The sequence below is a fragment of the Equus asinus genome, chromosome 25, assembly GCF_041296235.1.
Source record: "Equus asinus isolate D_3611 breed Donkey chromosome 25, EquAss-T2T_v2, whole genome shotgun sequence".
Classification (NCBI taxonomy): domain Eukaryota; kingdom Metazoa; phylum Chordata; class Mammalia; order Perissodactyla; family Equidae; genus Equus; species Equus asinus.
In genome coordinates, this window is record NC_091814.1 from 36,001,240 (window position 1) to 36,013,420 (window position 12,181).

Here is a 12,181-nt window from a genome sequence, read left to right on the forward strand (position 1 = left end):
GCCCTCTCTTAGGGGGCAATATTTGAGTCAAGACCTGAATGACGCGTCCTAGGAAGATCTGGGGCAGCGCAATCCAGGCAGAGGAAGCACAAGTACAAAGGCTGTGGGATGGGAACAAGCTCTGGGGGCTCAGAAAGGAAGAGAGCCCCAGTCAAGGCACTGGGGGTGGGGGTGGGGGACAGGAAGCGTCTCGAGGTGGGAGGGGGCATCTCTCCATCTTGGCGTTTTATAGCACTCGTCTCCACTTTATAAAGGAGCGGACTTTCCTCCCCAGGGAAAAGATGTCTGTAAAATCCTCCGAGATTTTTCAAAGGAAAGAATTAAACATCCAAAGAAGGGAGAAAATTAATTAAGAAAAAGGAAATTACACTTACCATAGGAAATAGGACATATTCTCTGAGGAAATCTTGAGAATCAAACTGATTATAGTCTCCAAAATCAGCTGAGAAGAAAAGAAGGGGGAGAGGTGTTTATTACATGAAATTAAAGATGGAATAAGATAGGGTACACTTACCACCACATTTGTTCTTCCCACTTCATCCTATTTCTGCATTATTATGAAATACAAACTGTGCCAAGACGTGTTTGATATTGTTACCACTTTTACTTAGCAATACTGTAAATATCAGCATGTGAGCACTGCTGCAGTTTTCTAGAAAGAAGGGGGAAATTGGAAAGTGATTCCTTAAAGGCTATTTAAATTTTTAAAACAAACCTGTATTTGTCTGTTTGTTAAATATGCATCAATACGTATCTTAGGAATATCTGCCAAGGGGACTTTTTAACTCAAGGTTAATTTAGAGAACTAAACAGCCAAACCCATCTGCATCTTTTCATATATCTGCAGCTGGAAATTCCCTCTGTCAATCACCCTTGGCAAGCAACCCTGCAAATCTTTCCACCTCCTAAACAACTGCACACGGAGCAAGATGCCAGAAATTCTGTTTTGTCCTGTTTCCATCTCACAATGGTATGTCTGAGCACATGCAAAAATGAATACAGTGAGTCTATATCACAAATGTCTTGCTCCTAATAATCCTATTCATTCTTTAAAAAGAAAAAAACAGAGGACGGCCCAGTGGCTTAGTGATAAAGTTCATGTGCTCTGCTTCGGTGGGTTTGGATCCCGGGTGTGGACCCACACACCACTCATCAAGTCATGCTGTGGTCGTGTCCCACGTGCAAAGTGGAGAAAGACTAGTACAGATGTTAGCTCAGGGCCAATCTTCCTTAAAAAAAAAGAAAAAGCCAGCATGAAATTTTAATTTCATGTACAAGATTTAGCATCATGTAGACATGGATTCAGGTAACTTTAAGGAAACAAGAGGTACAGAATGTAAAGATCCACACAGTAAGGCCAGTGTAAAGACATGGCTGAGAAGGCAAAGACCCACCTACAAACTCAGCACATACTTCATTATCAATTAGGTGAGGTATTCAGGAAGAGCAAAGATCGTGCACTCTGCCTATTTTCAAGTTACGTCATCAGTTATCATATTTCATCACACCCTATATCTCCTTTGATGTATCTTTCTAACTGCCCAACAACGGTTCCCAAGGAAAATTATTTTACAAAGCTTGTAACTGGAGGAGGTTTCAGCAGACTGAACAGCTGGCTTCAAGGACCCAGTGGAAAGGGAATTCAGAGTTCATTTCACCAACTTCACTCAGCCTGAAAGCTATCACTAGTGTCCTCTGATATATCCAGGACGCTTGGAACAAGCCTAACGATTGAAGAGTGAGAGGAAAAAGAGAGAAAATAAAGCGAATGGGGAAAAAAAGCTTTTTCAAAGGAGAAAGACTCAATTTGAAGATGGGGGACGTAACGGATCTTTCCTTTCTCCTCCCTCTTGAGAGTGTCTCCCCCCTGATTTCAATGATTTTTCTGTTATAACCACCGACTGTTCCGTTATAACTGGGCATAGTTTCTTCCCTTTCAGTCTTTAACTGGACAGACGGGATACAAAATATTTTGTGTACTCTCACCCATGGGGTAACAGCAGAAGCTAACTACGTAGGAATCGTACGTCCAACAAAAATTGCTAAACTGCTAACACCCCGGAATGAAGGAGGCCATGCAAAGGCTGCCTCTTTAGACGTTTTGGAACCCAGAAGATTCGACTTCAGTTCAGTCTGGGATGGGAAGTTCCGTTCACAGCTTCTAGAACAGCAGTCCACAGAGCAAGGACTCAACAGCTGGCTGGATTACATTCGAACATTAATTGATTTTAAAGAAAATAATGACTGAAAGGGAAACACGTTTCTCTTAAAAAATTACATTATCTCTTGTTTTCAATATGACTAAAGACAATTTAACCACCACTCAATAAAGAGTAATATATAAATATTTTTTAAATTATGTAACATATTACATAAATATATGTAAAAAACATATATAACAATTTAGAAAAGATAAAAATAGCTGTCTGACAAATCTAAGTAGGACAGGTTAAAAGAAGAATTCGCTCCAATACATGTTTATTGTTTCACATTACAACTGTACGTTTTAAATTTCTCTCTTTGTGTAAAAATAAATGATACTATAACGTTTAAAGCTATCACACTAGAAACTGACGTGAAAGTCACACAGTCATTGCCTTGAGCCACAAAATATGACCACATTGGGCAGTGGAATAATTCTGAGAAAATGTTCCATAAACCCTGAAATGTAGCTTTAATTAAAGGCAGGATGAAAGCTGCTATTTCTTCAAATAAAACTGAAATTACACAAGCATGAGCAATTTTGCAAAGGACTTTGAGAAATCCACCATCCTCCCACCAAAAATCACTAACTCCACATTTTCAATGTAAGATATCTTGAAACGAAAAGCGGGCATGACTAAGGGATCATTTAAGTAAATCTAACTTTCCCCTCTGAGAGGCCAGCAACAGAGTAATCAAACAGGAAGTGGAATTTCACATGCTGGTCATCACTCTCTCTTACCTTGTACAGCTAAGCCGGCCAGCCGAATCACCTGTTCCAACGTACACCGCAACCGCCCTTCCAGCACATCTTTTTTGACTTGCAGGTAATACTGATATCTGTTCATGGGAATAGAGAAACAAATAACCTTAAAAACACATACTTGGAATGTATTCCCACGACACTGATGTCTCTAGATGTAAAACCCTGTGTACACAGCAGGATACACAGGTGATGTTGATAAAGGTCAGCTCTATAAAAGATGGAAAGTGACCTCTGCCTGTGTTTATCTTTGTTTGATGTGGCAGGTGGCACATCCCGTTCATTCTGAGTTTGAGCACGTTTTCATCAAATCATTTCATTGTGGGCCAGCAGGATGAATCACTGATAAGGACCAGTTCTTCATAACAGAGATCAAGAATGAAAATGCTCTTCCACACCTGGACACCCACAACAACACAGCTGCCAAAGCTACATTCGACAGTGTGCATTCCTGAAAAAATACTGGAAACACAGCATTTCTTAAACTCAGAAGTCTGGTAGGTTGGATGACAAAAGGGCCAAATAATCTGGAATTCTGCTAATGGATAGGATAAAGCTTTTCAGAGTGTGGCTCACCCTACGTGTCTGTGACTCATAAAAATCTAATCTAATGCAATCTCGAGCCTTCCAACCTGAAGTACGTTCTCAAACCAGCAAAGTGCAGACGGACGGAATGTGCCCATACACATCAAAGCCCAGAGTAGACCACCATTCTCAGAAGCTCATTCACTGTACTGTTTCCTTGCCAATAAAACTGCACTCTTAGAATCACCTAAAAATTTAGAAATCTCCTCACACCAAACCTTTACTTCCCAGGACTCCACCTCTTTGACCACACTCTTAAAACACGGTCACCTCTACAACAGCCAGACCTTCGTAGCATTAATTCCTGGCCAACACTAACGACCTTTTTGCTCCTGGTAACCATAACTCTCTGCTTTTTCCAAACTTTGACATGTCAATCAAGGAAACTCAGGAGTGAGCCAAAGCCCACCTCCTTTGGAAACTGGCAATCAGCGTTCAGAGCTAACCATCGCTGGCTCCAGCTTGATATGACAGATATCATTGCACCGCGATCGAGCGCCTGTCTGAGGGGAGCATCCGGCTCTACACCCACTCCAGCACAATCTCTGCTTCTTCCATCCTCTTGGGTCTACCGGACAGGGGAAAGACAACCATTTTGTCTCTCAAGGGAAAAATCGACACTCAAATCAGTAGGACCAACACTTGGAGTTACTTAAAAATTCTTTTTAGTCAAAATTAATACATAATAGAAAAGCAACCCATTTTTCCTCCTCCCATCCTATCTTTGACCTAAAATATTCATAGTCATTTTACAGGGTTCACTACTGAATCAATACTTTTACTGCCTGTCCATATCATTTGACTAAGTTAATTAATGTATATACAAGCGTCTTCACTGATTTTCAGAGATAAGTCCCTGATACGTTAGAAAACCTTCGTGCCCACTCACCACCACCCTGAGGCCAGTGGACACTGCTTCACCTAGTCATTGTGTCCCTAGCTGATTAGAGGCATCATGGATTCTAAATCCCAACAAATAACAACAGAGGTTATATATAAGAACTTGTGGTTAAAAGTCTTTTGCCGGTAACAAAGTAGCAGTTCTGCTGTTTCTGAATGTGCACAAACAATAAGGAAGAAATACTTGGTAGGATACTTTTAAAAACCCTGTGAAACTGAAGGCACTGTGGGCATGTGTGGGTGTGTGTGTGTGCGCGTGGGTGTGTTTGAGGGAGTTTTTGGCAACAATACACGATGGATGGAAAAGGGGAAGTCATGACCTGCCTCTTCATTCTTCATAGGAGAGAGTCAGAGTAAACGAAAATATTTTGAAGCAATAATTGTCTATGAATTTAAAGAAACATCAAAAGAGTAAATCAAAATATCGAAGTCTAAAGAAATCTGAATTGCTACAGTTAAATATGCCATGGTATCTTCTGGCTTCCTTTTTCCCCCTGTTCACTAAAGTTAAGCCCCTGATCTTGGGCGCGTTTTCAAATGTTTCGCCCAAGTAAGTTAACATTACAGAAGGGTGGTCCCATGTACCCCCATCACCCAAGTCCCTGCTGTTTGTCTGATTGTCTCCATTCCAAGCGGAGAAAGAGAGCAAGTCTACATACGGTGGGTGTCAAGCTTCCATAGTTTCATTTTGCAAACCAAGAGCTTCAACAAAAACGCTTTACATTCACACCTTTGCTTCAAGGAGTGTGCACCCTGTCAATTATAGGCAAATCTCAAGGTTTTATAGACTTATTTAAGGAACAGATTTATGTCTAAAACCAGAATGTAACAATGCACACTTTTTGTTCATCTCCTGGGAGAAAGCTCGGTAAAACTTTAACTAGGAGAGAAAACATGTGCTTCAGAAGCTTTCTTCTCACACCATGTAGCACGTTTCCTGTCTGTGTTCTTCATCCTTCCTTCGAGGTGGCTGTTCCTCAGCCCTCTCTGCCATGCTCTTTCATTGTTCCCCAGCCTGTTTCTTGGTTTTCTTCCGGCACCTGTCTTGTGCTTCTGGGCCAGTTCTCAAGAAAACAGCAAAAGGTCCACCCATCTGTATGCGGGAAACTTCCCTTCAAGAGACCTCAGGAATTGCCTGTGAGCCTTTTATGGAAGATCTTTTAGTTTATCCCCAGCTGGTTCTTAGACAGGAGAACACCCTTCCGTGGAAACCTATGCAAGCAAGTGGTCCTAGGTCAGCAAAAGATCTTTTAAGCGCCAAGCATTCATTGTGAAAGCGGATAGGTCTTTGAAGAGAAGCCACTTCGAATCTGAAGACCAGACTTTCAAAACTAGGGGAATAAGAAAACAGCGATGAGGAAAAGTGTTAACTTCATCCTCTTGCCAGAAAATCCCCCTGTGCCTTTCTTCAGAAAAGTTAAAGGATACCAAAAAACAAATAAACAAAACTACCAAAGAACTTAAAACAGAATCTCGGGATCGGGATAGAAAGGAATTTTAAAGTTTACTGAAGAAAGGTACAATGGGATTCTGAAAACAAACAAACAAAAAAACCAGAAGACACAATTTCAAGGTAGGAAAGGATGGTGAAGCTCACCTACTCCTCCTAATCAGACAATGTTTGAATCTCTTCCACATGACATTCACTCCTTCCCATCTCAAGTGGTTTCAACTTATTTTCTGCTCTACAAGCCCATGGATATTAATACGTACTCCCTAAGCACTTCCCCCACATATAAGTCGGCTGGATGCCAAGGAACACCCTAGAGAGGTTGGAGAAGGCCTTTGACTTACAGGCATGCTCATCATCTCTTGGACCACTGCTGTCATGTTTGTCTCTCTAGTGCACTATTACGGGTTCAATTTTTTAAGAACCAACAAGTGAAACATTTTAAAAGGTGTCATCCTGGCATTATCTGCCATAGCCAGAGTCTTCTTACGTCATGTTGGAGGTGAAAATGCTCAGTTGATATCTTTAGGAATAGACCACCAACTAATTAATCCACAGGATCCAGGAAAACACTAGTTCTAGCTTTCTTACTCTGCTGATCCCAACTTTCATCTACAACTATCACTTCTATAATGTACAAGCAAATTCCAGATCTATCCCATGCTAGGTGACCTTGAATCCCCAATCCACTAGGAAGCAACAGCAGGATTGTTCCTGGTCACTTAGGTTGGATGTAGGTCTGTAATGGGATACAAAACCAAAGAGCTGAAGAATGCAGTGCTCTTTCCTGGAAGCCATCCAGACTATGAGAGACTCTGAGCAGCGTTAATGACATGGTGCTATCACCACACGAGACTGTGGATATTACCATACGAGACAGCAGAAACGAGGACAAAATTTGGACCACTTTGGAAATTGTTTGCTTGCTACATTTTTGCTCAAAAGGCACTTATATAAAATATAATAATTCTATCTTACACGAAACTAAATTAGAGAATATGAGCTGAAATTCTATTTCTAGAATGTTTGGTTTTTACTTATTTTTGATTAGAGATTTGATTCGAACGGCAGTAAAATATAACAGTGAATCCTATTTTGGAAACATGCAATTTCATGGAAGTGTACTCCACCCTGTCATAGCTTTGGGTGGAGGGGAAAAGAAAAAACCAGTCCTGGTGCCAGGAAAGTAAGTATCTGCCAACTTTCCAAACGGATCCTCTTTGAAAACTCAAGCTCACAAGGAAAACTCTTGAATATTTTTCATATTCAAAGACCTGGAAATAGTCCCTCAGACCACTGAGGTCCGATGAATGGTTTTAGCTTAGGATTCTGCTCCCCTCTAAGAATTGGTGAACATAATTTTGCTTGTTGAATCAACGTAAAAGTTTTATTTCCAAAGTTTTTTGTTTTTAATCTATAGAGAAGATTAATTTATGCATTCAATGCAGGTTTCGCTGGGCGAAAGAGAAAAGGCTTTCTGATAATCAGTGATATTAAACATTACAACTGGAAACCGACAGACGCTATGAACCAGTCTCTGGAGGTCTCATCTGGAATACTTCTATCCAAGCTCAAGAAAATAAGTGGTGTTTACATGTTCCTTCCTCCCCCGAAGATTCTGAAAAGAAAGTTTTAAAAAATGCCATACCATGTCAAATCAATAGAGCATTCAGTACTCTGACAGTGGTATCAAAGAACTCTTTCAAAATTACACCCCATAACACTATCCTCAACGTTTACAGATGCACAGCTAAGATCTTTAATCTCTCTTTTTAACTCATATATGAGGAATTTATCTAAGCACTTATGCAACTATGTTTTACTTGCAGGTCTGTTAATACTTCTCAGATTGAGAAATTCCATGTGCTGTTCTGAAAAGTATGGACTGTACTACCACAGAACCACAAACAGACGAGAGGAACTCCGAGCCCAAGTTCACACTGCTTTTAAAATGTTCCTCCCACCCCTCCCACAAGTGAAATATTCACTCCGAGTCCAGTTTGGCGGAAGTGCCTCAGCAGGGAAGTGCCATGAAAATGAGCAAGCCTGAAGACCTAATTTGGGTCATGCTTCTACTCAAGGACTCCACATCCTCACCATAAATCATAAAATGATGGAGACAGAAGGGAGGTAGGCCATTACTGTTCCAAATGTCTGCTCCTGTTCTCCATGGGGCTTCCCCTCCAAGAGGGTCATACCTGCCTACCTCATTAACTCTGCAACTAGCCATAGGGTCAATGAAATGTGGGTGGAAGTGACATGTGCCACTCCCAAGCAAAAGCCTTCTGAGCCAGTGTCTGGTCCCGTCTCCGTTTCCCTCTGCCCTGAGACCTGCAGTGTCCAGGCAGGCACTGCTGCTTGGTTAGCCTGAGCCCAGGGAAAGAAGGTAGAGGATACAGTGGACAGGTAAGGTGAGCAAGAAACAAGCCTTTGTTTTTGAAGGCCATGGAGATCTGGGGGTCATCATATATGTTGCAGCATGATTGAGCCTAAGCTATTTCATAAGGGAAGGATTTCAAAACCCAAGTCTAACCCTTTCACCTTTAGAGAACAAAATTGTGTTGAGCGAGGAGAATGACTTGCCCAAGGTAACAGTGCTCCTTGAAGGCAGGGCCAGACACACCAGGGCCTAGAGCTCTTCTACCACACGGCAAGCACACAGGCGATAAGAGTGGGATCTGATTCCCAGCCATTGCAGACTAGTCATCAGTTTCAATGAAGTCTAAAAACAAAAACAAAAATAAAAACTCCACTACCTGGTGATATTTATGATCTCGATGCTTCTAAGGAAGGGCTTTGATACCCAAGCTGCCCTCCCCCATCCTTAGATAGTCTGAGCCACAGAATATGAGGCAAATATCGACGTGAGGAGCTTTTGGTAAAAACATATGACAGGACAAGTTTCATAGCTTGACCCACAAATTATTCGAGATCTGTTTTCTTCCCTCAGCAGCAGCCTCTGGGATATTTCACGTTCCTCCTCCAGAGGTAGAAGGAAGGGAAAGAAGACTGAACTACATATGCATTCGAACTACTTGTCGACAACTTTATAACACACAGAGGGACAAAAGTAAAATGGAGCAATGGGGTCTCCCATTGTAGGCTCCTCCCTGGAAGGAAGGCTAGATCCAGCAGCAGGGGTACCAACGGGTTCCAAAATGTGTTTTTTTTTTTAAAAAAAGTAAATTGCAGTTCACCATCACTGTCACACCCAGTCCGCACTCTTGCATTGAGTAGCCTCATCCTGTTGCTATTCTAATACTCCCTGATGATGCTGTATGATCAGCACATTTCACTCGTGCATTATTCTCGTTACCCCCATTGCCCAAGGAGATCTGAAAGAAAGAAAATGCTTCTTTTCAGTTAACAATGGGTTCGTGAAAGCAATCTGGAAGCTGCATTCACCGACCTGCAGGATCACTGTTATTATCATACAGCTCCTGTCTGCCTTTCCCTCCTACAGTTCAAGGTCAAACCAACTTCTCTCTTCCCTTGTGCATGGTCTGTACGGGTGTGACAATTTAGAAGGCAGGGGTAGGGGACAAATCAATAGTACCCTTAAATTCCTCAGTCTGTGCAGCCTTTCCATAAAACTACTGGGGTCTTAGAACAAGAGAGAGACAGACAGACTGTTTTGTCATGGTTATTACTAAGAAAAGGGTGAGACCTCAATTGCCCTTTCCTCACTAGAAAACACCCTTCACAATTAACAATCTCAGAAGAATCTTGCTCGAAGGAACTGGAACCCAGGACAGTGCAGTATGTACCAAAGCATTAGCATTGCTCTCTGGCTGACATTATTTTGGGCAAATAAGACATAAATGGACAAAGTTCTGTACTACAAAAGACAAAAAAGAGGGGACTGAGGACAAGCTGTCCTAGCATTCTGGAGTACAGGACAGCAAAGGAGCATAGTTTTCACTGCTAGATGGACAGAGATACCAACAGGAGAGAAACAGCACATTCCATCCATTCCAAAAGGTGTTCACAGCTGTAAATCCAGATAATGGACAAGGTGGCCCACCCTGTTCTCCGTCTGCCAGGGCCAGATAAACAGTGTGCACGCAGGCATGCAACTAGATAAACCTGAACGCCTGCCTGCCTCTGTCCCTCCATCCTCCAAACCCCTGGGAAGAGTTCATTTATGATGATTCAAGGATAATAACGTGTTTGGTGCCTGACCCATGCACTATCTAAAAGCTTTTATATTTAACGACCCTTCAAACTGACAGTCAATTAAAACCCTGCATTGTCAAGCAGACTGCAAAGTCAACACTCCAGAAACTACACAAAAGTGAAACAACCCAACAAGGGGGAAAGAAGGGAAAAGACTAAAACTATAACTCGACAAAGATAACCTTAAAAGGGAAAGTTTTTCTTCTAGACTTTTTCACACCACAAGCCAATATGTGCGTGTGCATGAAAATACAAACATGTGCATATACTCAAACACATACGGACAGGAGTGCCTTGGCAAAAGTTCCATTCCAGAAGTTTGCAACGTTCATCGATCAATACCCTCTTCTGCCAGAGATACCTAACTTCTTACGGAGACTCCCTAAGTTTCAGTGAGTCAAAGGATTGCAATTCTTTCCTAAAAAGGATAATGTTTGTTTAAATACACACAAACACACACAAGCCTTAACTACTAGTGAAAAAAGGCCAATGATAGCAAGGTGTTGCCAAAGAGAAAAGCATGCCACAACCTGATCCTTGCTTTCTGCTCTTGAACTCTTGCATTAATTATAACAAATTACAGGGAATCCAAGTGCAGTTTATAAGTACAATAAACTCCCTAATAATAGCCTATCATTTAATCAGGGGTTCTCTTTAAAAAAGCAAAACTCATTCTCTACAATACATCATAGAGGGAGAGAGAGTACCCTGACACCACTTCTTTCTGTCCCCTTCTATGCTATTGGGTACAGATTCCTTTACAGCAATAACATTGATGGGATTTAAAAGAGCCAAGTAGGTTTCACTGCTGTGGGGTGTGATGCCCTGAAGTAGGAAAACCAGACAACAGGAGTAGAAATACCTAGCCTCAAGACAAAATACTGGTGGGCCAGCCCAGTGGCGTAGTGGTTAAGTCCATGGGCTCCGCTTTGGTGGCCCAGGGTTTGCAAGTTCGGACCCTGGGTGCAGACATACACAGGACTCATCAAGCCACATGGTGGCAGCATCCCACATACAAAATAGAGGAAGATTACTACAGATGTTAGCTCAGGGACTATCTTCCTCAAGAAAAAAAGAGGAAGATTGGCAACATGTATTAACTCAGGGCCAATCTTCCTCACCAAAAAAAGAAAAGAAAATACTGTCCTAAAGTGTGTGACGTTAAAATAGAATCTGAGTCTGTTTTGCTCTGCCTTAAAAATCTCCAACGAGGGCCAGCCCAGTGGCACAGAGGTTAAGTTCGTGCCCTCCGCTTTGGCGGGCCGGGGTTCGCTGGTTTGGATCCTGGATGCAGACCTATGCACTGCTTGGCAAGCCATGCTGTGGCAGGCATCCCACATATGAAGTAGAGGAAGATGGGCATGGATGTTAACTCAGGGCCAGTCCTCCTCAGCAAAAAAGAAGAGGATTGGCAGTAGATGTTAGCTCAGGGCCAATCTTCCTCAAAAAAAAAAAATCTCCAATGACTTGGAAAACAGTTTGGCAATTCCTTAAAAAGTTAAACATGGAATTGCTCTATGACCCACAAATTCCACTCCTAGATATATACCCAAGAGAACTGAGAACACGTGTTCACACAGAAACTGGTACATGAACAGAGACAGTATTCATAACAGTCAAAAGGAGGAAACAACCCAAATGTCCAGCAGCTGATGAATGGATAAACACAATGTGGTCTCTCCATACAATGGAATATTATTTAGCCATAAAGAAATGAAGTATTGACCCGTGCTACAACATGGAAGAACTCTGAAAATATTACGCTAAGTAAAATAAGACAGACACGAAAAGCCACATATTGTATGATTCCACTCATATGAAACGTCCAGAATAGGCAGATCCATAGAGACAGAACGTAGATTAGCGGTTGGCAAAGGCTGGGGTAAGGGAGAACGACAGCTAATGTTTTGAAATTACATAGTAGCAATGGTTACACAACTTTGTGAATATAAAAAACCACTGAATTGTATACCTTAAAATGATTACAATGGTAAATTTTATGAGAATTTTATCTTGACAAAATAGAACATCCAATAACCCTTATCAGGAAAAAGTTCCAACTCCTGACATAGCACACCAGGTGCTTCACGATCCACTCAAAACTA

At 41.7% G+C, this 12,181-nt stretch overlaps 1 protein-coding gene across 1 annotated transcript in view; it reads right to left on the minus strand.

Annotated features, from left to right (window-relative positions):
* PTPN14 (protein tyrosine phosphatase non-receptor type 14) overlaps window positions 1–12,181 on the minus strand; it is a 174,092-nt gene that overhangs the window by 51,487 nt on the left and 110,424 nt on the right. The window contains exons 4-5 of the mRNA XM_014865778.3: window positions 2,945–3,042; window positions 375–442 (exon numbers count right to left, since the gene is read on the minus strand). Of these exons, the coding sequence (XP_014721264.3) occupies window positions 375–442; window positions 2,945–3,042 (166 nt within the window). The remainder of the gene's footprint in view (window positions 1–374; window positions 443–2,944; window positions 3,043–12,181) is intronic.